Source organism: Phycodurus eques, chromosome 11 (genome assembly GCF_024500275.1).
Source record: "Phycodurus eques isolate BA_2022a chromosome 11, UOR_Pequ_1.1, whole genome shotgun sequence".
Taxonomy (NCBI): domain Eukaryota; kingdom Metazoa; phylum Chordata; class Actinopteri; order Syngnathiformes; family Syngnathidae; genus Phycodurus; species Phycodurus eques.
The window spans coordinates 9,256,645-9,279,365 of NC_084535.1; the positions used below are offsets into that span (position 1 = coordinate 9,256,645).

Sequence of the window (22,721 nt, forward strand, 5' to 3'; positions counted from 1 at the left end):
TGCATTTTAATGAGCTCTCGTCCCCCATTTGCAATGTTAAAGTTATTGCGAGATGCTGTTAATACAAACTAAACATGATCTGTATTCTTTTCAAATTATGAGCCTCCTAGCATTTCAGTTGGCATACACCATTATTTTTTTTAAATAATGATTTTTATTGTGAAACATCTGCAGGAAAGGGTTGTGGGGAAATTCATTAGCTTGCAAGGCTCAGCGGGTCCTCAGGGTCCATCAAAGATTTGCAGGTGGTCCAGGACCCCAAAAGGTTTGAGAACCACTAATTTAGATCACCCACTTAAGTAAGCAAACAGTCAGTCTCAGACCACCGATAAGGTTCTACAGCGCTGACCTCTGGGCTCAAACTGGTGGTACTCTTTGGTCTTGAGCAGCGGGTGCGAAATCCACAGCCAGGGGTGATGCTTCCTCAGCTGGGGGATCAAGTAGTGCGTCACGAAGCCCACCGTCCCGGCCAGCGCGTACAGCACGATGGTCACAAAGGGCTGACAAAAACAATTCATAAAGCATGCGGGAATATGAGTTAGTGAGGCAGACTAGTGGTTAAGAAGGGAAGTTTCACCTTTAGCGACAGGAAGACGGTGCTGGCGGTGACGGCGAAGGTCAGAATGTAGGCGAGCGAGCACACGATCACGTCCGACAGAAGAATCTCCTTCTGTGGAACATCCAGCATTTGTGATGATTATGATCATGAATAATACATATACATACACGGCTCAGAGTTCAATAAAGGCAGTCCGATAATATTGATGACTCATGGAAAATGCTCGCTGGAGGCTTGATACAAAATGAATTGTTGCACACCATAGAATTCTGCAGCTTCTTGGGCAGAGGGTCTTCGATGTCTGTGTCTTGACCTTCCTCTTCTTCACCCTCCACCAACGTGGGCATCACTTTGGACTTAATCAGCGAGCTGCAGGCAAAAGACAAGACAGGACGAGAAGTATTTTGACTTCCTTCTTTTTTTAGTTACCTTTTTACAGTTTGAACTTGTTTTTACACTCGTATGATCGTCAAGTCAACAAAGAGTGAATAGTTTGACTTCATTTTGGTTTTAGTTTATTGCGGGTTGCTTAATTTTACACTTCTATGTCAGTTCTACCACCAAAAGAACCTTTTATGCTCAAAGACATTTTTAAAAACATGTTTTTTTCATTTAAATGTATTATTTACTGTTTGATTTATTATTTTATATATTTTTTAGATATTCATAAAAAATGCAAATGTAAAACTGGTAATTTGTTTGAATTTGAAAGGACATAGAATTAAGCAAGAAAACATTTAAATAAAAATGTTAAAAATTATTTTTCCTCTAAAAATCAACGTTATTACTCGTATGACCCTTATACATCGTCACAGCTTGAATATTTGACTTATTTTTATTTATTTGAAAAAAATAATTTGAGAATCTTGTACATCTTTGGAAAGATGTCAAAAAAATAAAAGCTTATTTTAAAATTAAATTAATTGCTTTTTAAATAATTTCTTTTATAAAATAATACTTTTTTTCATAAAAATGAAATTAAAATGAGTAAAAATCGATGCAAATCTTGAGTATGTTTTTTAAATTAAATTATTGATCTAAAATAAATCCCTTAAAAATAAGAATTTTTTCAAGACGCATCATCAAAGGTTAAGTAGTTTTACTTCCTTTGAGTTTTATTTTTACAGGAGTTAACGTATATTTATACTTGTTTGACAGTTAAATTAAGGCACCAAAAAAGGGTGAGAAGTTTTACAGTGGATGACTTATTTTTACAATTGTGGGACAGTCAGGGCAAGGCGGTTTCAAAGGGCGAGTCGTTTCGTTTTAGTTGTGTTTAGTCTTGCTTTCTTTCATTTTAGTGCACTTGTATGATTACAACAAAAATGTTGAAATCTTCCTCACAGCATGACAGAGGGGTCGCTGCTCTGCCGACTGAGGTGGTAGGAGAAAACCACCAGCAGGCCGCAGAAACCGGAGAACAAGGCCGGCGTGTGCTGCTCGTCCCACGGCTCCTGCGACACACGCATTGAAACATTTTACCGCTTCGCAGTCAGACTTTATCCAGGTGTTTTTTGGGGCACATTGGACGCGTCTACCTTGAGGGCCCCGAAGCAGAAGCCGTAGAGCAGAGACAGAGCCGCCAGGCTGCGGAGGATGCTGTACACTGCGGAGATCAGACTTGTAGCCGCTAGAATGGAAGCACGCAAACACTTTGGCCTTGAATAATCTACCACCAAAAGAACCATTTTTCCATGCTTATCCTCATTAGGGTCGCAATCACACCTATGGACAATTTAGAGTGTTCAACGAAGCTAATATGCATGTTTTGGGGATGTGGGAGGAAACCGGAGTGCCCGGAGAAAACCCACGCAGGCACGGGGAGAACATGCAAACTCCACACAGGCGGGGCCGGGATTTCAACCCCGGTCCTCAGAACTGTGTGGCAGATGTGCTAACCAGTCGTCCACCGTGCGCCTGACTACAATATATTCTACTGGAATTTCTCATACATTCCAATACATGAGTGGCTGACCTGTGCCGCCAAAAAAATGAATGTCAATCTGCTCCAGCAGGTAGATGGTGAAGGTGTTGACTTGCGGGAAAAGGCCCACCAGAAACGTGATGGGGAAGCAGTGAGTGAAACCTGGTACAGAAATCGATCAACTACTTGCTCAGAACGGAAGTGGCTTTGAGGTTCAAGCGTCTCTCGGTTTGTCCGTACCCACTAGCAGATTCTGCAAAAAGCGCAGCGTGTCGCGGCACACGATGGTGACGCCGTACAAGGTGGACTCGGGGAGGTCCTTCCTGCGCAGGAGTTGCTCCAGCGTCCAGATGAGCGAGCAGAAGATGCAGAAGTATGCCGCGCGGCTGTAGGCCACCAGCTGGTTGTGACCCTGCACATACACACAATGACATTCCATCTACAGTATCTAGCAGTGTATGACACAGTAGGTCGGTAGACAGACAGACAGACAGACAGATAGATAGACAGATAGATAGACAGACAGACAGATAGATAGACAGACAGATAGATAGACAGACAGACAGACAGACAGACAGACAGATAGATAGATAGATAGGTAGATAGATAGATAGATAGATAGATAGATAGATAGATAGATAGATAGATAGATAGATAGATAGATACTCCATATGTTTTGTAAGTAAAACACTTATCATTAGTTTTGAACCATAGATAAGTAACTCACATGTGTTGGTGAAGCTGCATCTGGTTGAACACTCTGCAAAGCAAATGCACACGGAGTGAAATTACAATTTGTAAAGTGACCTGCACAAAATTAGAGCTAATACAATATTATAAATGCGCAATCTACAGTAGACTGTTTAATAATTTGATTATTAATGTTTAGTTAATATTACTGATGGTTAGTGTTCCGCCTAGTTCTACCTTCAGTAAGGAGTACTGGCAGCTGGCGATAACCAGACAGAACTGAAAAACCCAGAAGTCTTTGAAGCAGCCGTCGTTGAGCAGCAAAAAGCCAAGGAAGGAAACCAGGAAGGCCATGAAAACAGCCACCAGATTCTCCAGAACATCTTGGTTCCTACACATACCAAAACCTTCCGATTATAGTCATTTTTATGTTTGACATATTCAAAACAAAATTGGTGATGAAATGGGCTTACAGCGTGGTTAAAAAGTTTCAATGTGATTACAGCATATGTGAGGGCTATTTTAAGGCTTTTAAAACATATTTGAAAAAAAATAATTCGAATGATATGGTCTCTCTACATTACAAGTTTCACCTATTACCTTACCTGTCCAGAAGAGCGAGCAAGGTGAGTCGGTCGTATAAAATGTTGACCCACTTGCCAGGAAACAGCTTGAGCTTGTAGTATATCTTCCTGGTGGGCTTCTCCTGAGTGGTGGTCTCTGAGGAATCATCTAAAGAGTCTTCCTCCTGAAAAATATGTTATATGCGTATGAATTCAACTGCTGAAATTACAAATGTATACATCTACAGCAGTGATTCTCAAAGTGTGTAAAAAGTTTGAGAACCACTCCTTAACTTACAAAATCGACCCTGTGTCGGGTCCAACAGATGAATACTGCAAATATTTGTACTTTAACTACTTTCAAGCATGTTTTTTATTTTATTTTTATTTTTATTGGATTCACAGATGGACACCTGGAAGATCTCGGGGTGCGTCCTTCGGGGGCGAAGTCGGTGCGAAGGAATGATGCGCCGTTCGAAAGGACAGTCGGCGTGACCGCCCACCGTGCTGTCATGGCACTCCGAGTTGGAAGAAGTGGAAAGCAGGTCACTGAACACGAACGCACGTAAACGGACACACACACACACACACGCACACACACACACACACACACACATACACACACACATAAAAACTAACGTTAATTGGCAAGATAGGCCTGACCGGGGCAGTGGTGTTGGGTAGAGTACAAAAACATACTGGTGCAAGTTGTCAACATTATGGGAATTTAAGGAAATATGACAGAAAATTTGCACGATTAGTCTAAACAGGGGTGTCAAACTCAAATTCACGGTGGGCCAAAATAAAACATTGGGACACCGTCGCGAGTCAAACACAATATTTAATGAAGAATCACTGCGATGTGCATGTTTCCCTTTTCTGCAGAAATCTTACAATAAAGTTTATCATTGACATTAATTCAATTATGTTATATTCTTTGTTACAGCCACGTTGCTGCGCACACAACAAACAGGTCTGTCTTTTACTTTAGTGAACAGATAATCTGCCTCCCACCTGTCTTGGAAGTTAACCGTTTTCCATCTTTCGTTTGGCCAGTTTTGGGAAGGGGAAGTGTAAATTTGCTCGAGAAGACTGGTAGCATAGTTGCTAACGACAGCAGCCAGCTCCAATACACATTTAATATGGTCTTGCGGGCCAAATATAATTACATCGTGGGCCAAAACTTGGCCCCCGGGCCTGAGTTTGACATATATGGTCGATAACAATGAACCTAAAAGTATCATGCATCGTTTTGGTTAGATTAGGTAGATTGTTTTGACTCTAATGGTTTTGGTTTAAAAATCAAAGAACAAAAAACTATTTAATTCAAAAATGTAATTCTCATTAATTAACACCAGGACAGGAGAAAAGTGTGGGTGTTGAACCCTTTCACTCAGAAAAATGCAGTTGTGGAAACACCCCCATTCCCCATGGGTATGACGCCCCTGGGCCAAAATTTGGATATTGAACCTTTTCGCCGGGAAAGGTGTCTGTGTTGCAACACCAGCATCCCCCATGACTGAAACACCCCTGGGGAAAAGTTAGGTGTTGACCCCTTTCACTGGGAAAATTGCCCGTATTACAACAAAGGTACGGTGTCACTGAAAAAGTCTCTATCCCCCATGGGAGCGATGCCTCGGGGGAAAGTGGGTGTTAAAACCTTTCACCAGGAAAAAAACAAAAAAACAAAATTCATTTCATGACTGGTGTCCTTTACGTCGTACCACACGTTGCCTGTGATCAGCTCGGCTCCCAGCGGCAGGTTGAGGGCCCGCTCCGCGTATAGCTTACGTGGCCTCTCTCCTGGAGTAACAAACATGAAACTTACAGTTAAAGCTGTTGGTTTGTGTATTTAAATCTGAAAAGGTTATTGGCTTACGGTGCACAGTGTGGAAGGTGTACGCTTCCTCCTTGCTCGTAGCCTCTGGACGACAGATGACCTGCAGCATGGAGCTTTCAGATTGGGACGTTTGGGAAGGCAGAGAGTCGTAGTCGGGATCTTTTTCCGTCTGCGGACTGGAGATGGAATACGATAATGAGGTAAGTGTGTGTGTAGTGCTGTAAAAAGGTGTTTGTCAGTACCTGTCTGGTGAGACGATGGGAATGTGTATAGGCAGAAGAGACTTGTCGGGAGCCAGACTGGTGGGCGCTTTGGGTCGCTCCGCTTTGCTGTGTGTGTTGATCTCTTTGGGATCGTCCGCTCGGGACGATGCGCCGGCATCCTCTGGAATGCAATTCATGCCGTTGGGTTTGTTATGCACTATGAAGGGTGAATAAAAAAATGTAGGTGTGGAAGGCTTTCACCAGAAAAAGGGTGGGAATTGAAACACACACATCCTCCTTGGGTGCGATACCCCTGAGGCAAAAGTGTGGAAGGAGTTTTCCTAAAGTGACCCAAAATACACTCACACGAAAAAAGTAATTATTTCGTTTCAGTTTGTGTACACTGAGGCAAATTTGACCCGCGTCTACTAAAATGGATTTTCAATTTACCTGTGTGTGTTAAATCGAGGACAATGGTGGGAATATTGAAACTGTATATGCCATAAATTTGTGTAGTTTTTATGTAAGAGTGTTTAAGAGGGAGCTTAAAACAGTGCTGGGAACTGTCTGTGTTCTCCCACACATAATCCTGATCATACATACTTAAACATTACATTATTTGATGTTTTTAGCCAAGAATGAGTGGTGTAAAAAATAAAACACACTTTCTCTTTTCCCTGAAACATTAAGGATTCATCTTCCATATAATAATATCAGACAGGCTATTAATACATTTTGAAAATACCTGCAGTGCATAATTGGATATAGACAATTATTCAGTCAAAATTGACCTGGAACATTTGAAATGTGAATGGAAAATGAACAGTGTGTGAGGGGACCCAAAACATTTGGTAACGAACCTGCGTGTTGCTTTTCCGTCTCCAGGGAGGCTCCCGCTTCTGCCTGGAGCTCTGGTCCTTCATCTTCCTTGGTGCTCCCTCGAGTGCTGAGCGACTCCAACAGCGAGGCGAACTCCAAGAAGTTGGATTCGTTGGGAATCTGACCCTCCTTTGCCTCCAGATCTGACTTGGAGGTGGTCATGGTGGCCTGACATAGAAACGAGAGCCGTTTATACAGTACAGAATGCAGTATGTAGAAAACAAGATGAATTGTCACAACATACTGTGTTTTGGGAGCGGTCCGAGAGCAGCACGGCATCTTTCCCGCTGTCCATGCTCAGCCCACGCAAGTGCGTCCTTCCTCCGGGACCGTAGCGCCCCAAAGCGGGCGGCAGACGCAAGAAACCTTGAGGGTCCGCACAGGAAACTAGAGGGTCCGTGTCATCGGGGTTGAAGTGGGAGTGGACGTCGACGCCCGACGAGCTGTTGTTGTTGGTCTGCTGTGCGCTGGCCGGGTCCAGATGGGGACACTCCAAGGTGGCCGACTCTGAGCTGATAGTGTCTCTGCATAAGAAGAACTCCTCGCTTTGGCTCGCCGGCCGCCTCCGAGTGGGTTCGTCTTTTGTTAGGTCTGCTTCTTCTTTTTCTTGTGCATCTTCTTCCAATTCCTGCTTCTCGTCCTCAGGCAAGTCAAAGGTGATGACGGGGATGTTGATGTGACATTCCCCAGCATCCTTTTGGGCCTGAGACACATATGTGTTAAACATGGGGTGTGCAACTTACAAGCCATGGGCAAGAGGATATTGACGACACACAGTAGCGTCCTGCTTGTTGTGCAATAACAGCGGGGAAAGTGTGTGTGTTGAACCCTCTCACCAGGTGTTGAAGCCTCCACGGTCCTCATGGATGCGCCACCCGGTGGCGTAGCATACCGCTTGTTGCGTAATAACGGTGGTAAAAGTGTGGGTGTTGAACCCTATCACTGGGGAAAGTGTGGGTGTTGAAGCACCAACATCCCCCAAGGGTGTCAAAATGTTTCATTGGGATTTTGAGTGTTGATTCCTTTTCCCCGTCGGGGATGTGGATTTTGTGACACCCGCTCTTTTCCCGGTGAAAGGGTTCAACACCCACAGTTTTCCTGCATGTGTGTGACACCCTTGGGAAAAAGAGTGTGGGAGTTTGAAACCTTTCACCAGGAAAATTATGGGTGTTGAAGCACCCACATCCCCCATGAGTGCAGAAAGGTATTATTGCACAAGCGGCACGCAACAAGTGGTACGCTACACCTTTGCACTCACACTTTTCCAAGTGAAAGGGTTTAACGCGCACACTCGTGATTAGACGTGCTAACCACTACGGCTCATTGCTGCCACGGAAATAATTCGTGCACAGGACACCTCAACCTGACGCCACTTATCTCACCTGCGCGTTCTCCAGCAGGCTCAGCTTGACGCTCTCCTCCAGCTGAGCGGCCGTGCGAGGGTCGCAGCTCATGGCGATGACGATCTTGACCGCGTCGGCCTCGCTGTCCGCGTGAGGAGGAGGAGCAGACGAAGACGCCGGACCAGAGCTGTCCGTGAGGACCACTTCTATTTTATCGGAGCAGTACGTCTCCTCCCCTTGCTCGTCCTGACAGACGATACAAAAATACTTGCTAGTAACTCCGCTGACCTCACAAATGGACAAAATAATATGGGTTTAGTCAGTCAGTCATTTAGTTAGGTAGTAAGTCATCTAGTTTGGTCAGTAAGTTAGCTAATTAGTTAGCTAGCTATATTGTCATGCGGACAGTTAGTTAGTTGGTTAGTCAATCAGCTAGCTAGCTAGGTAGCCAGACAGACTAGACAGTCACTCAGTTTGTCATCCAGTTAGCCAGACAGTTAGTTAGTTAGCCAACGAGTCAGTCATTTAAATAGTCAGCCAGCTATTCAGTTAGTTAGTTAGTTTAATTAGCAACCCGGTCGGTTACTTAGTTAGTCACTCAGTCAGTTGGTTAAACAGTCAGTTAGCTTGTCAGTCAGTCAGTTGGTAAGTTTGTCAGTTAGTCAGTCAGTCAGTTAGTTGGCTAGTCAGTCACGTAATTGGTTAAACAGTCAGTTATCTTGTCAGTCACTCAATTAGTCAGTCGGTAAGTTCGTCAGTTAGTCAGTCAATCATAAAGGTAGTCAGTCAATCAGTTAGTGTGTCAAGTCAGTTAGTTGGTTAGTAGTCAGGTGGTTTGTCAGTTAGTCAGTCAGTCAATCAGTCAGTTAGTTGGCTAGTCAGTCACTCAGTCAGTTAGATATCCAGTTAGTCAGTCAACCATTCAGCCAGTTAGTTGTTTCCATGAAACTTTGGTGGTACAACAAGAACCCATTAAAACGTGTTTCATAGCCCCCTTGACCGACACTTGGCAGAGTATCTTCTTAGCGTTTTGCTTCACCACTACCACCATCTCTCCACCTCGGGGGAGGTCTGTGTTCAACCAGTACATAATCTACAGTATGCCCATTTAGTGTGTGTCAGCGCTGTACCTGTGTAGCTGCGTCTGGCATGTCGATGAGTTTGTGAGGGTACTCCAAGGGCGTCTCCAGTGAGTTATTGTTGGCATCTGACGGCTCCTTGTGGCCCTCACTCTCCGTCTCAACACGGTCATCTTCCTTTCTTTTGCAGGGAGGAAGACCCTGAGATGTTTCTCCACATGCCTCCTCATTCTCCTCATTGTCTTTCTCCTCTCGTCTTCTCTCATCTGGTGACTCCTTGTTGTCGTCGATTATTTTCACAGACTGAGTCTCCTGTCTTTCATTTACAGATGGGGGCCTCTGCTGAGCCTGCAGCGAAGGGGCAACCTTGTCAGGGAGGTTCTCCGTGGAAGGCTGCGGGCTCGGGTGTGGACCAGCCTCCCCTGGCCTCTCCTCTGTGGTGCATTTAGCATTGCAGGGCACTGCAACTGTTGAGACGATAGAGAAGAATAATACTGTATGTCACAATGTAGAGTTATGGACGGTGTGGCATGGAGGATAAAGGTACGCCCAGCAACCGGAGGGTCATCCGTTTGTAGCCCTGCCTGAGCACATGTCATTGCAAGACGCTTAACCCATATTGCATGAATCCATGTGGTTGGATGTTCGAATGTGGTTGGCTGTTTGGTGGTGGTCGGAGGGGGCCGAAGGCACAGAATGGCAGCCACGCTTCCATCAGACTGCCCCAGGGCGCCTGTGACCGAGGAATTAATAATGTGTGCAACAGTAAAGCGTCTTTGAGTTTTGAGAAAAGCGCTACATAAGTGTAATGCATTATTATTATTATTATTATTATTATAGAGCCTAAAATAATATTCATGGTGAATCCTCAAAAGGATCATCACAACTTTAATGCTATGCTCCGCCCACATTAGATGGCATAAGCAAAGGAAGCTTGACAATTTAGCATCACCCATCTGTCAAGGACAGTGTTTTCCAACCTCAATTGATCCAAGGCACAATTTTTAGGATATGAAAAACTCATGGCTCCCCACCAAACAAAAATGTCACAAAAAGTACTGGTATATACTTCTGCCATCTAGTAAATGAGCATTAAATTGTGTTGCCTGTAACTATATGTCGCCGGAATAGGTAAAGACATTATTTGTAGTAAAGAAGACCATCCCTCCATCCATTTTCTTTACCGTTTATCCTCACTAGGGTCGCCCAATTAAGTAAAATTGGATCTTTCCCATCTTCAAGTTGTTTGATACCATAAAGGTTAAGGTTCAAATAAATTATAAACAACAAACTTTATAATGAGATTAAATCTATAATGGGAAGAAAAATCTGAATTGATCAAAAATATTACTGGATGATAGAAAAGGTCTGTGTTTTGTTTTATTATTTTGATTATTGTTTATTGTTGGACTAATGTAAAATTTAAAAAAAGAATGCATTTTTTACTTCAGTGCATTTAGAATATGTATATGATTTGCGTTTCAGAGGTAGAAGTGCATCGAACACAAAAAAAGGCATAGTCACAGAGGACCACAATTATAAATAAAATTGATGAATTAATAATTCATTTTGTATCGTGTCATTGACATTCTATGCATACATACATACATACATACATGCATACATACATACATACATAAATTAATTAATAATTCATTCTGCATCATGGACCTTGTATGTATGTGCATGTATACATTTAGAGATTTTCCATGATAGTCATATTCATTGATACGCACTTTTATTTCATTTCAATAAGATGAAATTCAGGGGAGAACATTACCTTCTACCATCCTCCCCTCATCTGATTTGGAACACTCCTGCATGAAGGAGAAATAGCTTATTAAAATTCACCTGTAATATGACCTGTAACAGTATGGCCGCGTCACGTCAGCAGATGTTCATGGCGACCACCACTCACCACCCCGATCAGTCCCACGTCTGTTTCCGTCTGCTTGACGGTCACCTGGATCACCTGACTGGGACGCTTGCAAGCTAGCATCGTCATGGCAACGCTGTCTGGGATGGTGCTGCTCTTCCTATTGGACAAAGGTGAGGAGCTGACTTAGAGAAATTGATTTATTTAATTGCTTGTACAACCCCAATTCCAATGAAGTTGGGACGTTGTGTTAAGCATAAATAAAAACAGAATACAATTATTTGTAAATCATGTTCCACCTATATTTAATTGAATACACTACAAATAAAATATATTTAATGTTCAAACTGATCAAAAGAAGACTGAGAAAATAGTCGAACAGTTTAAGGACAATGTTCGTCAACGTACAATTGCAAGGGATTTAGGGATTTCATCATCTACGGTCCATAATATCATCAAAAGGTTCAGAGAATCTGGAGAAATCACTGCATGTAAGCGGCAAGCCGAAAACTAACATTGAATGCCCGTGACCTTCCATCCCTCAGGCGGCACTGCATCAAAAACCGACATCAATGTGTAAAGGATATCACCACATGGGCTCAGGAACACTTCAGAAAAAAAATGTCAGTAAATACAGTTTGGCGTGACATCCGTAAGTGCAACTTGAAACTCTACTATGCAAAGCAAAAGCAATTTATCAACAACACCCAGAAACGCCGCCGGCTTCTCTGGGCCCGAGCTCATCTAAGATGGACTGATGCAAAGTGGAAAAGTGTTCTGTGGTCCGACGAGTCCACATTTCAAATTGTTTTTGGAAATTGTGGGCGTCGTGTCCTCTGGGCCAAAGAGGAAAAGAACCATCCGGACTGTTATGGACGCAAACTTCAATAGCCAGCCTCTGTGATGGTATGGGGCTGTATTAATGCCAATGGCATGGGTAACTTACACATCTGTGAAGACACCATTAATGCTGAAAGGTACATACAGGTTTTGGAGAAACATATGCTGCCATCCAAGCAACATCTTTTTCATGGACGCCCCTGCTTATTTCAGCAAGACAATGTCAAACCACATTCTGCACGTGTTACAACAAAATATAGGTTTAACATGATTAGCAAATCATTGTATTCTGTTTTTATTTATGTTTAACACAACGTCCCCACTTCATTGGAATTGGGGTTGTATACACAAAGGTTTATATACAAAAGTTTTGTCACCAGAGTACCAGAGTTCACCATGTGTGGGACGTGTATAGCGTGAACCCTCTTTTATTGTGGTGTATATGCAAAAGCAAGTAAAGCATTTTTAAAAAAAAAAGTTTTACCCTTAACGTGCTTGTGACACTCTTTCCGACTTTTTTTTCTTTGTTTTTTATAATTAAAGACTCTATAAATAAACTTGACTATAGACTTAAAAAACTTGTTAAAAAAACTGAAACGTATTAAAACACATTTTATAAGCACATTGTAAATATATTTGACTACAAATCAGAAAACTGTTGGCATAAAAAGTATAGAAAATAGGCATTGGAATGTCTGTGTACATGCATGTGGCTTTAAGAGGCGGGGCCTGCTGGGGGGGGGGGGGCGGGGGGGGGAATGTGAAATGTCCGGGTGTGAGCTGTGGCCAGCAGCAGCTTCCATAAATGTCTGAAAAGTGAAACTGTTGTTTTCCTTTCCCAAATGAGAGGGCATTACAGTCAGTACATATACTGTAAAACCCATTAAAAAATGATCACTTAAAAAAGTTCAATATAGCAGGAGTGCAGATAATAAACCACTATATAACGGGTAACACTATTTGTGTTTGTGTCTGCTGCATGCGCCACATCAGCGAATCTGCACACTAAAGGACAAGTGTCATTCGGCAACTTGCCGGTGAAGTGCTGCCTCCATGGGTGAAAATCCAATCCTTGGTCTCTTTATGGGAAGCTCGCACTTCACACTCGCACTTTTAGACTCACGGCTCAACAAGTAGCTGCAACCTTGTCCTCATGGTAACGAAAGCTGTTCTCATGTTTTGACACTCCGCAATACAGAGGAAGCGCGGAGAGCAGTGGTTCTTTTGCATGAGACAGGACTACCCCCTCAAAACAAGCTAATTTGGAAGAAAAAGGGAAATTGACGCTGGATCCTTGGCGAATTTTGAGGAGGATATCGCAGACATTAGTAAGACACCTGGGAACTGTTTTAAACTGGGGCGAAATGCATATACAGGCATCTCCTTTAAGACTGATTTGTCGATAAAAGACTTATTTTGTGCTGTGAGTCTTTGAAAGGAAGTGGAATGAGTTTGAGTGGCATTTTTATTCACTCGATCACAAAACACACAATTTGTGACTAAAATAGTTCCCAAAAAGGAGCTATCAGGCCTAATAAATGCAAATAGCAGAAGTCCAATAGAGAAGTGCATCATACTTTGAGTTGTTACTACAGTACTTTTTTTTTTGGGGGGGGGGGGGGGGGGGGGTTACCTTAACTACTAGGTCAAACATTAAAAACTCTCAGTATGTCTCTCAGTGGAAACTACAAGCACAATTAAATCTGGAAGCAGTGATGAACAGCCTCTTACAACTACTTTTTCATGGTGAATCCTCGAAATGATCAAACCTTGGAACATGCTGTCCCCTCACATGATATGGTGTTGGCAAAAAAAAAGACCAGGAACTGGCCCAAAATGGCTGCTACAAACCAAATTGGTCAACTACCTGTTCAGTTTCGTGCATGGGTCCTTGAGACTTTTTCATCCGTCCTGTTATGATAAAGATGTTCACACAATTTTGTGTTGATCAGTAAAACTGGTGTCGCACCACATTACAAAAACAAGCATGTTGGCCTCATTGAAGACTAACTTGTGTGAATTCTCGTATGTTCTGCACCTGATGTTGGGGGGCAGGCAGGCGTCGGAGGCGGCGTTGCTCTTCTTGTCGGCGGCCTTGCTGAGGTCCGAGAGGCTGCTGCGGACAACCGCCTCGCCCTCATCAAACAGCACGTGTAGCCGATAGTTGGCCGTCTTGACCAGCACGAAGAAGATGGTGATGGAAGCGCAGTAGATGCTCAGGGCCATGGTGGTCGGAGGCAGGGCCTGCATGTGTGGACAACCATTGTTGATTAGTCAACTCAAAGGTATAAGGTTGAATCCCAGAGGTGGCATACTCACACTCATTACTTCAGTAGAAGTTAAAAAAAAAAAAAAAAGAGTCAAGAGTCAGGCAAAAGTAGAAGTACTGATTCAACTCCCTTACTTAAAAGTTAAAAAGTACAAACTCTGTAATGTAAATGACATTTTACTGTCAGACACAACGAATAAGTACAGTCACAGAGTATTCGTACTTAAACAGTAGGAAAACAACAGTCCTACTACTTAAACAGTAGGACTGTTGCATTGAATTCCGTACATTGTAGCCCCAGGGCAGTAGAACTGTGAGTGAAGATGGCCAATAATAATGCCATAAAATGTATCATAATGGGAACTAATGACAGAAAAGTGTTTTATACTGTGCCCTGCGATTGGCTGGCAACCAGTTCAGGGTGTACCCCGCCTCCTGCCCAATGATCGCTGGGATAGGCTCCAGCACGCCCGCGACCCTAGTGAGGAGAAGCGGTTCAGAAAATGGATGGATGGATGTTTTGTACTGGTAAAAAAAAAAAAAAGGTTATGTATTTATCCATGTCTATTATTTTTTTCCTCGTGGCTGCGCACACCCGCCAACACCCCAGCAAAGTTAACGTACCCACCTCCCCCTATGCACACACTAGACAAGTGGGAAAAAAAGTAAAACAAAGCTTGTTATCATACCATATATATATATATAGAGAGAGAGATAGATATATACACATGCCAGTATATTACAATTCATATCAAGGGAAACTGGAAAAAGGCAAACCAGAATGCTTGGATCTAATGAGTGCTCTAGCAGCCCAGAACACAAATAAACACGGACGGACGCAACATTGTGGCGCGACCACAACTTAGAGTCTACTGGAAGGCTGATTGTTGTCAAAGATGACGTGTCGACACAAAAAGATCATTTTTGATACTTGTTCACGACATACGATAAGAGTCCACACTGGACTGTTTACATGCTTCGGTGGGTGCTGCTGTTTTGGTTAGCAACAGCCTTCAAAGGGGCCAAGCCATCCGCTTGTGAAGGATAGTGTCTATTTACTGAGGTCATTACAGTTACTAACCATATTTTAGTAACTAAATAGGAGCCAAATAGGGCATCTAGGTTATTTGAGGAAGGCCTTCATTTTGAAGAAATTCAGTGGGGTATTTAATTTTCTTATTTTGTAAAAGACTGCCATGACTCTCTCAATCTTACACTGCCACATTTTGGGAATCCCTGCCTAGGCACACACACAATGGGGATGCGTGCACGGTGATGGCACCAGTTTATTTATGCTGCCACATGCGGGAGCAGCCATGCGCGGAGTGACTGCACACACCGAGGGGGCAACATACTGCGACAATGCCGCCTTCCTTTTCTCACCAATCACACAATAGAGGATGTCACAAAGATATTACTGGCACTTCACGGCAGCAACACCCCCCCCCCCCCCACACACACAAAAAAAAGGGCCCAACTCACTAAATGCAGAGACAGCGGCAGCATGAGAAGGAAGATCCACAGATAGAGGTGGCAGGAGTTGTTGAATTTCTGCTGCTCTGGGTCATGGTACCAGCCCCCGGTCAGGGACGCCCAAACGCCCTGACGCAGGGTCTGAGCAATGTGGGAGCCCATCTCTGCCTCCCTCTCCTCCTCCTCCTCCTCCTCCTCCTCCTCTTCCGCCCCGCTCAGGTCGGTCGGACGAATGGTGCTGATGATGCTGCTAGGCTACAATAAAGAGATTTTCTCCCTCAGCGGGTGCTACGCGCCTCCATGTTGCCTCTACGGCGCGACACCTCCCTCACGACTCGTCGCTCCTGGCCATTGCGGTTCTGGCGTCTCCCATCCCGGCGTCGACGGGTGAATCATCCCCAACGCCGCTGTCCTCATCCTGCTCAGCTTGCCTTCCCCCCTCTTTCTCTCTCGCTCTCTCTCTCTCTGTCTCTCTCTCTCCCTCCCTCTCTCTCTCTCTGGCTCCTCTTCCTCGCTGGCTCGACAGATGCGCAGATTTGACCGCCTCCTCCCCCCTCGTTCCCTGCCTCTCTTCCCTTCCCATCCGTCCCTCCTCCCCACTCTCCTCTTCTATTATGTGATTTCCACCTTCACTGTTGATTTGTACAGAGTAGCATCATCTAGACATTCACATCTCACGTCATAATACAGCACAATGAGCTAGTCTGCCTTTGTCTTAATGAGCACGGTTTCCGAAACAGTGGAACGGAAGACCCAAAATGTCTTATAGACTGGCAGCACGGCAGCCGAAAGGTTCGCACATCTGTTTGATTACAGACTAGTGTTGTGGCTAGTGCACAAATATGTAATAGGATAGCCGCTGCATTTTTTTATGATCATTTTTATGATGGATAACTTAGAACAGAAGTGAAAAGGTGAAACTGTGGCAAGCTTTCAAGGGCCACATAAAATGATGCGGAGGCCCAGATCTGGCCTGCGAGCTAAGAGTTTGTGCAGGACACATTTACTACACAATAACAAGCAGATTGTTAAATTAATATTTCTTTGACTGTCTGTCTAGCAATAGTCTACAGTCAACAGTGGTGTCAAACTCAGCTTTGTCGCAGCGACCGTTGTATTTATGTTATCCATCAGCGTAGCCTTTGTGACTGTGAAGTATTACATTTACACAACAAAATGATGGATAACTTTTAAAGTCCCAAGTCAACAAAAATAGTTTGTTCAACTATTGTTCAGTTTATTTTAAAAGGGGGTTTGGTAACACAAATGCTTGCAATATCTCACCCTTTTTGAAAGTGAAGACAATGTGCAATTATGGTATGGTATGGTAAGAAAGATGAGGCGTGCAATAACTCAATGTTATTTATTACATGTGAAAAGTTTGGATTTTGTTACAGATTTCAGCAAGAATGATGTAATTGACAAACATGTTTTGCTTTTGCAGGCCACATAGAATGATGTGGAGGGTTGGATCTGGCCCTCTGGCCTTGAGTTTGACACCAGAGATTTAGTAGAAGCACGATTTGCTGTAGCGAGCCACTTAAAATGATGCAGCGGACTGGATTTGGTCCTCAGGCCTAAAGTTTGAAGACTGTGGTCTTATACTAATGATTATAATATTGCTATTTCCATACAAAATGTGCATGATTTTGCGCTCTCCACACATTGCTATGTCGGCTCACCCCCCCCCCCCCCCCCCCCCCCCGCTCATGTGGTGGCGGTCACATGTCAGCAAATCCGCCAATCAAAGTGCGGCAGCCAGCCTAGCTCCGCCCCGTGCGTTCCTCTCCCATCCGCTGTGACTCGGCCGCATTTAGTCCTCCAAACTCCGACTAGCGACCACCTTCCACCGGGGGGGTTGTTTTGATAACCCCCCTCCTCCTCTCACATTTTTTTTTTTTTTTTTTTTTTTTTTTATACAAACATTCCTACACTGTTACTTTGACGTCGAGGATGTTGGATGGGATTTTGAGAGCTCACCCGCCGCCCACCGACGAGGACTGCCCGGTAGTTGTGAAGCCGAGAGGAGCAACTTTTGATCAACTACCGTATCGCTCCTCCTGACCGAGCTAACTCGTTAGCCGCGCGCGTGTGTGTGGAATGCCGTGGAAACTTCTTCGAAAGGTCGCCAACTGAGAGAGGAGCAACCCCCCCGCACGCGCCTACCATTAGAGTTATGGCCGGACGGCGGCTGGGTGACATTAAACGTCGACTTTGAGAGCGAAACCCGTCGCTGTGCGCCCGCATCCTTATTCCCGGGGCAGGTGCACCTCCTCCCCGCGGCACCTGTGACGAAGCCTCAGCGGAGTCGAGGGTATTAGCTTTAGCTTTAGCTTCAGCTTCGAGCACAAGTGGGACACACTGTTAACGTTTCCCCCGTCGACGGTTGAACTGTTTAACACTGGGAATGCACGCTGTTACATTTTAAAACACCAGACAACTAGACTGGGGCCCAGTTTGTCAACTTTTGGCGAGCGTTAAGCCAGCCACTTGTAGCCGGTTGTCGACGGAGTCGAGCGGAGTGGTGTTGGATAAAGTTTCAGTCCGTTGTGGGACGCTCCTCGCCGAGGGACTTTGGCCGGTGTCAGCAGCTCAGGCGGGGAATTCCACTCCGTTACATCCACTAAATGCAACAGCATGAGGAGCTCTAAAAGTCACCTTTACTTTTCTAATTTAGCCGCTTAAGCCCCGCACCCTATGGTGCCATTACGGCCACCGAGAAATGGATGTCTCGCAGGCCGCTTTCCCAAACGGTGAAGGGCGGCCGGGCGGAGGCGACGGTGGTGGAGGGATTAGGGAGCATGCCTGGACAGATTGCCACACTCACGCGTGGGCTCACTCGGCCCCGCTGTGCCCGACCCGGTCGCTGTGGACGGCCGCATACGACTACGAGGCGAGCGGCGAGGACGAGCTCAGCCTGTGCCGCGGCGACGTGGTGGAAGTCCTGTCCAAGGACGCCGCCATCTCCGGCGACGAGGGCTGGTGGACGGGCAAGATCAACCACCGCGTCGGCATCTTCCCCTCCAACTATGTCACCTACCAGCCGGCCATTTACCGTCTGCCCGTCGCGAGCGTGCGGGAGCGGGTCCCGGCCTCGCCCGTCCAGATCCCCTTCACCGAGTTGGTGCTGGAGGAGATCATCGGCGTGGGGGGCTTCGGCAAGGTGTACCGCGGCACATGGAAGGGCCAGGAGGTGGCCGTGAAGGCGGCCCGGCAGGACCCCGACGAGGACATTACCGCCACTGCGGCCAGCGTCAAGCAGGAGGCCAAGCTTTTCTCCATGCTGCAGCACCCCAACATCATCAAGCTGGAGGGGGTGTGCTTGGACGAGCCCAACCTGTGCCTGGTCATGGAGTACGCCCGAGGGGGCACGCTCAACCGGGCGCTGACCGGCAGGCGAATCCCCCCGCACATCCTGGTCAACTGGGCCGTGCAGATTGCGCGAGGGATGAACTATCTGCACGAGGAGGCCGTGGTCATCCACCGAGACCTCAAGTCTAGCAACAGTAAGAGTGCACTTTGTCTCTTGTTACAATGTCATAATAGTAATCTAGCCTTATTTAAATGCAAATCATATCAGACGTCACATAAAGGTCATCCAAGTGTTTACCAACCTTTGAGCAAAGGCACGTATTTTTCCAGGAGTTTTCAGTTGGAAACTTTCCATGAGAATAAATGGAAATAAACCGGAAATGTACAAAATAGAGGGTTGGGCCACAACCTGACGAAAACAAACATTTCTTGCCAGCGGTACCTTCACTTAGAAGTGGCCCAGTTTTTGAGTTGTAATCCATGTGCTTGGTCTATTTTATTGCTTTGTGTGCAAGCCAAAATTGGAGGTACGGGTAAGCTTCGACTATGCCACCGCTTAAGGAGCATTTAGGGTACTGTAATGCCCTCACATGTTGCCAAGGACAGCGATCTGTTTTGTAACGGGTGTCTACTCATGACAGAACAAAATGTTTATATTTATGTTTGAATACAATACCGTCCCATTAAAATACGGTAAATTCTCATAGATTCCCATAATCCACATGAAATTTTTAAAAATATTTTCAAACTGCCTCAGCTTTTCTTCCCATGAAAATATAGTGGAAACTTTTCGTAAACATATCGGACATTTTCCACCCCTTTGCAACCTTACTTGCGGCTCACTCTTTTCTATTTATATTTACTTACACATATGACGATTGGCTGGCAACCAGTTCAGGGTGTACCCCGCCTCCTGCCCGATGATAGCTGGGATAGGCTCAGCACGCCCGTGACCCTAGTGAGGAGAAGCGGCTCAGAAAATGGATGGATGGATGGATACACATATGACGTATAAATAATCACATTGTTACATCTCCACAACAAATTGACGAATAACTTGTTTTAAAATCAGAAGTCAAGGAAAATAGTTTGTTCAACCATGGTTCAATTTATTTGTAAAAGGGTTTTGGAAAATAGCCTTCCCATATTAAGGGCATAGGTGTGGATGCACTTGAAGTCAGTGTGTGGTGTGGGTGTGTGTCTGTGTGTGCGCGCCCTCGAGGGGATGTGAAATGAAGTTAGTTTGCACAGCTGGGATGCTCCCCCCTCTCTTATTCCTTAGCACACACATTCAGTCAAGCACACCTTCCCAGACCACAGCCCCCATCCTTTCCCCCACCTCTCTACTCCAACCTGAAAATGTTGTTCAAATAGAGGCAGTGATTGGACAAACGTAAACACACGCATGTTCGTGCCACATGAGCAGCGCGGTCACCGCAAGTTCCCAAGGCAATTTGACAGTTTTTAAGCCCATTTAAAGGGCAAGGCAATTAAATAAGACTAAGTGTGTGCATCATAAACTAGCGTCTTGTCAACTAAACTAAAGGTAATTTCACACTAGCACCATTTCGGTTCATTTTAAGTGAACTTTGGCTTTGTCAAACCCCCCCCCCCCCCCCGTGTAGTCCGTTGGGTCAGGTTGGATTGAATACAGTAATCAAACTGGAGTGGTCAGTTCAATAGTTTCAGACTAACTTGGGTTCAGTTTGGCTTTGTTTTGGTCGGAAAGTTATTCGATAACTTCAAATTGAAATTCGAACAGACCCAAGTGCGTCACTGGGCCCCGTTTTAGCCACACAGCCCCGAAAAAATCAGGGAAACTGAAATGGTAACATTTTAAAATAGTTTAACGTTATAGCTCCACAGTTGAGGTACAGATTCCAGCAAGAATGGTGATGGTTAATGACTTGTGACACACATACCAACAACCAGTTGCTTCTCTCGGCGACAGCGCGAGCTTCAAGTAGCTTCCTTATTGGCTATGGTTCCATTTCACACACAAATTTCACACTTGGAGTCTGTGGCTTGGCCCGAATTCAGTGTTGAACACACACACAATGATTTGCCATCAAAAATATTGATCGTGTTTAACATTTACAATTGGCTGCCCTGACAGTTTGCCGAGCAGATCATGGAGGAAAAATAGCTCTGAAAACACTCCTCAGCACATGATAATTGCTCGTTTTTTTTTTGTTTTTTTTTTAGACAAATCAAAGAATCAGACCTTTGCTGACTTTGAATGCAAGGGAGATAAAATGCTCAAATTGAGCCCAATTGTCAATATGCATGGACCCTGTGTAAGTGTTATGTCACACTAGCACCCTTTGGTCCATTTAAACGGAACGGTACTTTGTTTACCGCCTTGGTGTGTTCCCTTTGGTCAGGTAATCAAAAGGTTAATCAAACTCTGGTAAGGACCAGATCGATGGGTTCCTTTCAAACGAATGAACCAATGGAGTTTGACCCAAACCTGCATGATAGCAATAAACACCAAGTAATAAACAGATGAAACATAGACATAGCGAACTGATCTTCGGTTTAGCACGTCATCTGATAGCATTACGTCTTATTTGGGGTAATTTGATCGTCCGCTTTTAATGTATACTCCGCTATTTGTGGGTATGTTTTAAGCCTCCTAGATCGTCCACATAACTATTAAAGTGATCAGCAAAGGACAATGTTGCTCCATGTTGTGTTTATGAGCGTTGTTCTTACACCAAATCATCATCTTGTTGCCATTGCTGTGACCAATAAAAGACGAGGGAGATGCCACACAATTGAATTGATTCAGAGCAGAGAAAGTACACTCTCGATATTAAGGAGCACTGCTTGAGAACCAAAGTAAGAAATGTGTTGTTCATCTGTAGCAACAGGTCAGAAAAACTCTGTTCCCAGACTGAATAATGATTGAAGAATCCAGTTTGTTTCTTGCCGTCACTGGCTCCTACTAGCAAGTTGTTGGTTTGTGTAATATGATTCCAAAACACACGATTTTCACTGAGTCTCATCATCCCTCAATGTATGATGGTCTCAGCGGCTTTGACGTTAAAAAAAAAAAAAAAAAAAAAAAAAAAAAAGGCTGCACACAGGGTTTGAGCAGAAGCGTCAAACCAGGTTATTTACTACGACAGCTCAAGTTGAATTCAAGGCAACTTTGTTTGATATGCATGAAATAAGTACTAGTTTCTTCACTGGTACGGAAATATGGACAGTTTAAGTCGAACAAATAACTACGGTGTGATTGGTGTAGCAGTCATAACAATTCACTTTTAAACCAAGATGCTTTTTGTCCTCGCTTTGTGCCAGTGTAGACAAGCCCAACACCTTAAAGATGGCAAAGACTTGCATTAATTAGAGGCCAGATGGAGAGAAAAGATTTAAACGGTTGCGGCTAATCGGGTGTTTGGCGAATGTAAACAAACCCCCGCACTGCACCGCCCCTGCCCCCTTGAGCGGACGCAGGGCTGCTAACACACAGGTCAGTGTGTTTGTCCTGCCACTTCACTGCGACCTCCACGAAGATGATGGGCACAGTGAAACTAACAGCTGCATGCATTGAACTTTGGTTGTAAAAAGTGAGCACAGCCCTGTTTAAAAAATAAATAAAAATAAAAAATAAAAAATAAACGCAATAGGAAATGGATTAGTTAACCTCAGGCATCGTTTACATTCACTGTTTTGACTTTTCCAACTGCCATACAAGTATAAAGTGAAGTTTTGTCTGTATCACTGTGCAACCACACTAAAATAAAGTAAAACTGTTCACGCTTTGAATGCCCCTGACAGAGGAGTTGAATGAAGGGGAAGAGAACAGGAACATAATTGCAGAGCGATACTGTTACGTAGGGCTGGGCAATTCAAAGATTCTTTT

At 44.5% G+C, this 22,721-nt stretch overlaps 2 protein-coding genes across 7 annotated transcripts in view; one reads left to right on the forward strand and one right to left on the reverse strand.

Annotated features, from left to right (window-relative positions):
* The window catches only part of pcnx2 (pecanex 2), a 34,291-nt gene extending 15,138 nt beyond the window's left edge, over positions 1 to 19,153 (reverse strand). For 2 of the 4 annotated variants that reach the window (XM_061690775.1, XM_061690773.1), the window contains exons 1-22: positions 15,548 to 19,153; positions 13,835 to 14,040; positions 10,999 to 11,116; positions 10,861 to 10,897; positions 9,132 to 9,547; positions 8,041 to 8,247; positions 6,903 to 7,361; positions 6,640 to 6,826; positions 5,819 to 5,996; positions 5,616 to 5,752; positions 5,461 to 5,539; positions 4,150 to 4,285; positions 3,779 to 3,921; positions 3,411 to 3,564; positions 3,211 to 3,243; positions 2,724 to 2,895; positions 2,535 to 2,645; positions 2,098 to 2,189; positions 1,904 to 2,013; positions 820 to 928; positions 578 to 670; positions 350 to 500 (exon numbers count right to left, since the gene is read on the reverse strand). In XM_061690775.1, the coding sequence (XP_061546759.1) occupies positions 350 to 500; positions 578 to 670; positions 820 to 928; positions 1,904 to 2,013; positions 2,098 to 2,189; positions 2,535 to 2,645; positions 2,724 to 2,895; positions 3,211 to 3,243; positions 3,411 to 3,564; positions 3,779 to 3,921; positions 4,150 to 4,285; positions 5,461 to 5,539; positions 5,616 to 5,752; positions 5,819 to 5,996; positions 6,640 to 6,826; positions 6,903 to 7,361; positions 8,041 to 8,247; positions 9,132 to 9,547; positions 10,861 to 10,897; positions 10,999 to 11,116; positions 13,835 to 14,040; positions 15,548 to 15,700 (3,481 nt within the window). In that variant the 5' untranslated portion in view covers positions 15,701 to 19,153. Of the gene's footprint in view, positions 1 to 349; positions 501 to 577; positions 671 to 819; positions 929 to 1,903; positions 2,014 to 2,097; positions 2,190 to 2,534; positions 2,646 to 2,723; positions 2,896 to 3,210; positions 3,244 to 3,410; positions 3,565 to 3,778; positions 3,922 to 4,149; positions 4,286 to 5,460; positions 5,540 to 5,615; positions 5,753 to 5,818; positions 5,997 to 6,639; positions 6,827 to 6,902; positions 7,362 to 8,040; positions 8,248 to 9,131; positions 9,548 to 10,860; positions 10,898 to 10,998; positions 11,117 to 13,663; positions 13,708 to 13,834; positions 14,041 to 15,547 lie in introns of those variants that run through there. The other 2 variants (XM_061690774.1, XM_061690776.1) reach the window with 2 other exon arrangements.
* Positions 17,335 to 22,721, forward strand: part of map3k21 (mitogen-activated protein kinase kinase kinase 21) — a 35,393-nt gene continuing 30,006 nt past the window's right edge. For 2 of the 3 annotated variants that reach the window (XM_061690778.1, XM_061690780.1), the window contains exon 1: positions 17,336 to 19,044. In XM_061690778.1, coding sequence (XP_061546762.1) covers positions 18,261 to 19,044 — 784 coding nt within the window. In that variant the 5' untranslated portion in view covers positions 17,336 to 18,260. Of the gene's footprint in view, positions 19,045 to 22,721 lie in introns of all 3 variants that reach the window. The other variant, XM_061690779.1, reaches the window with a different exon arrangement.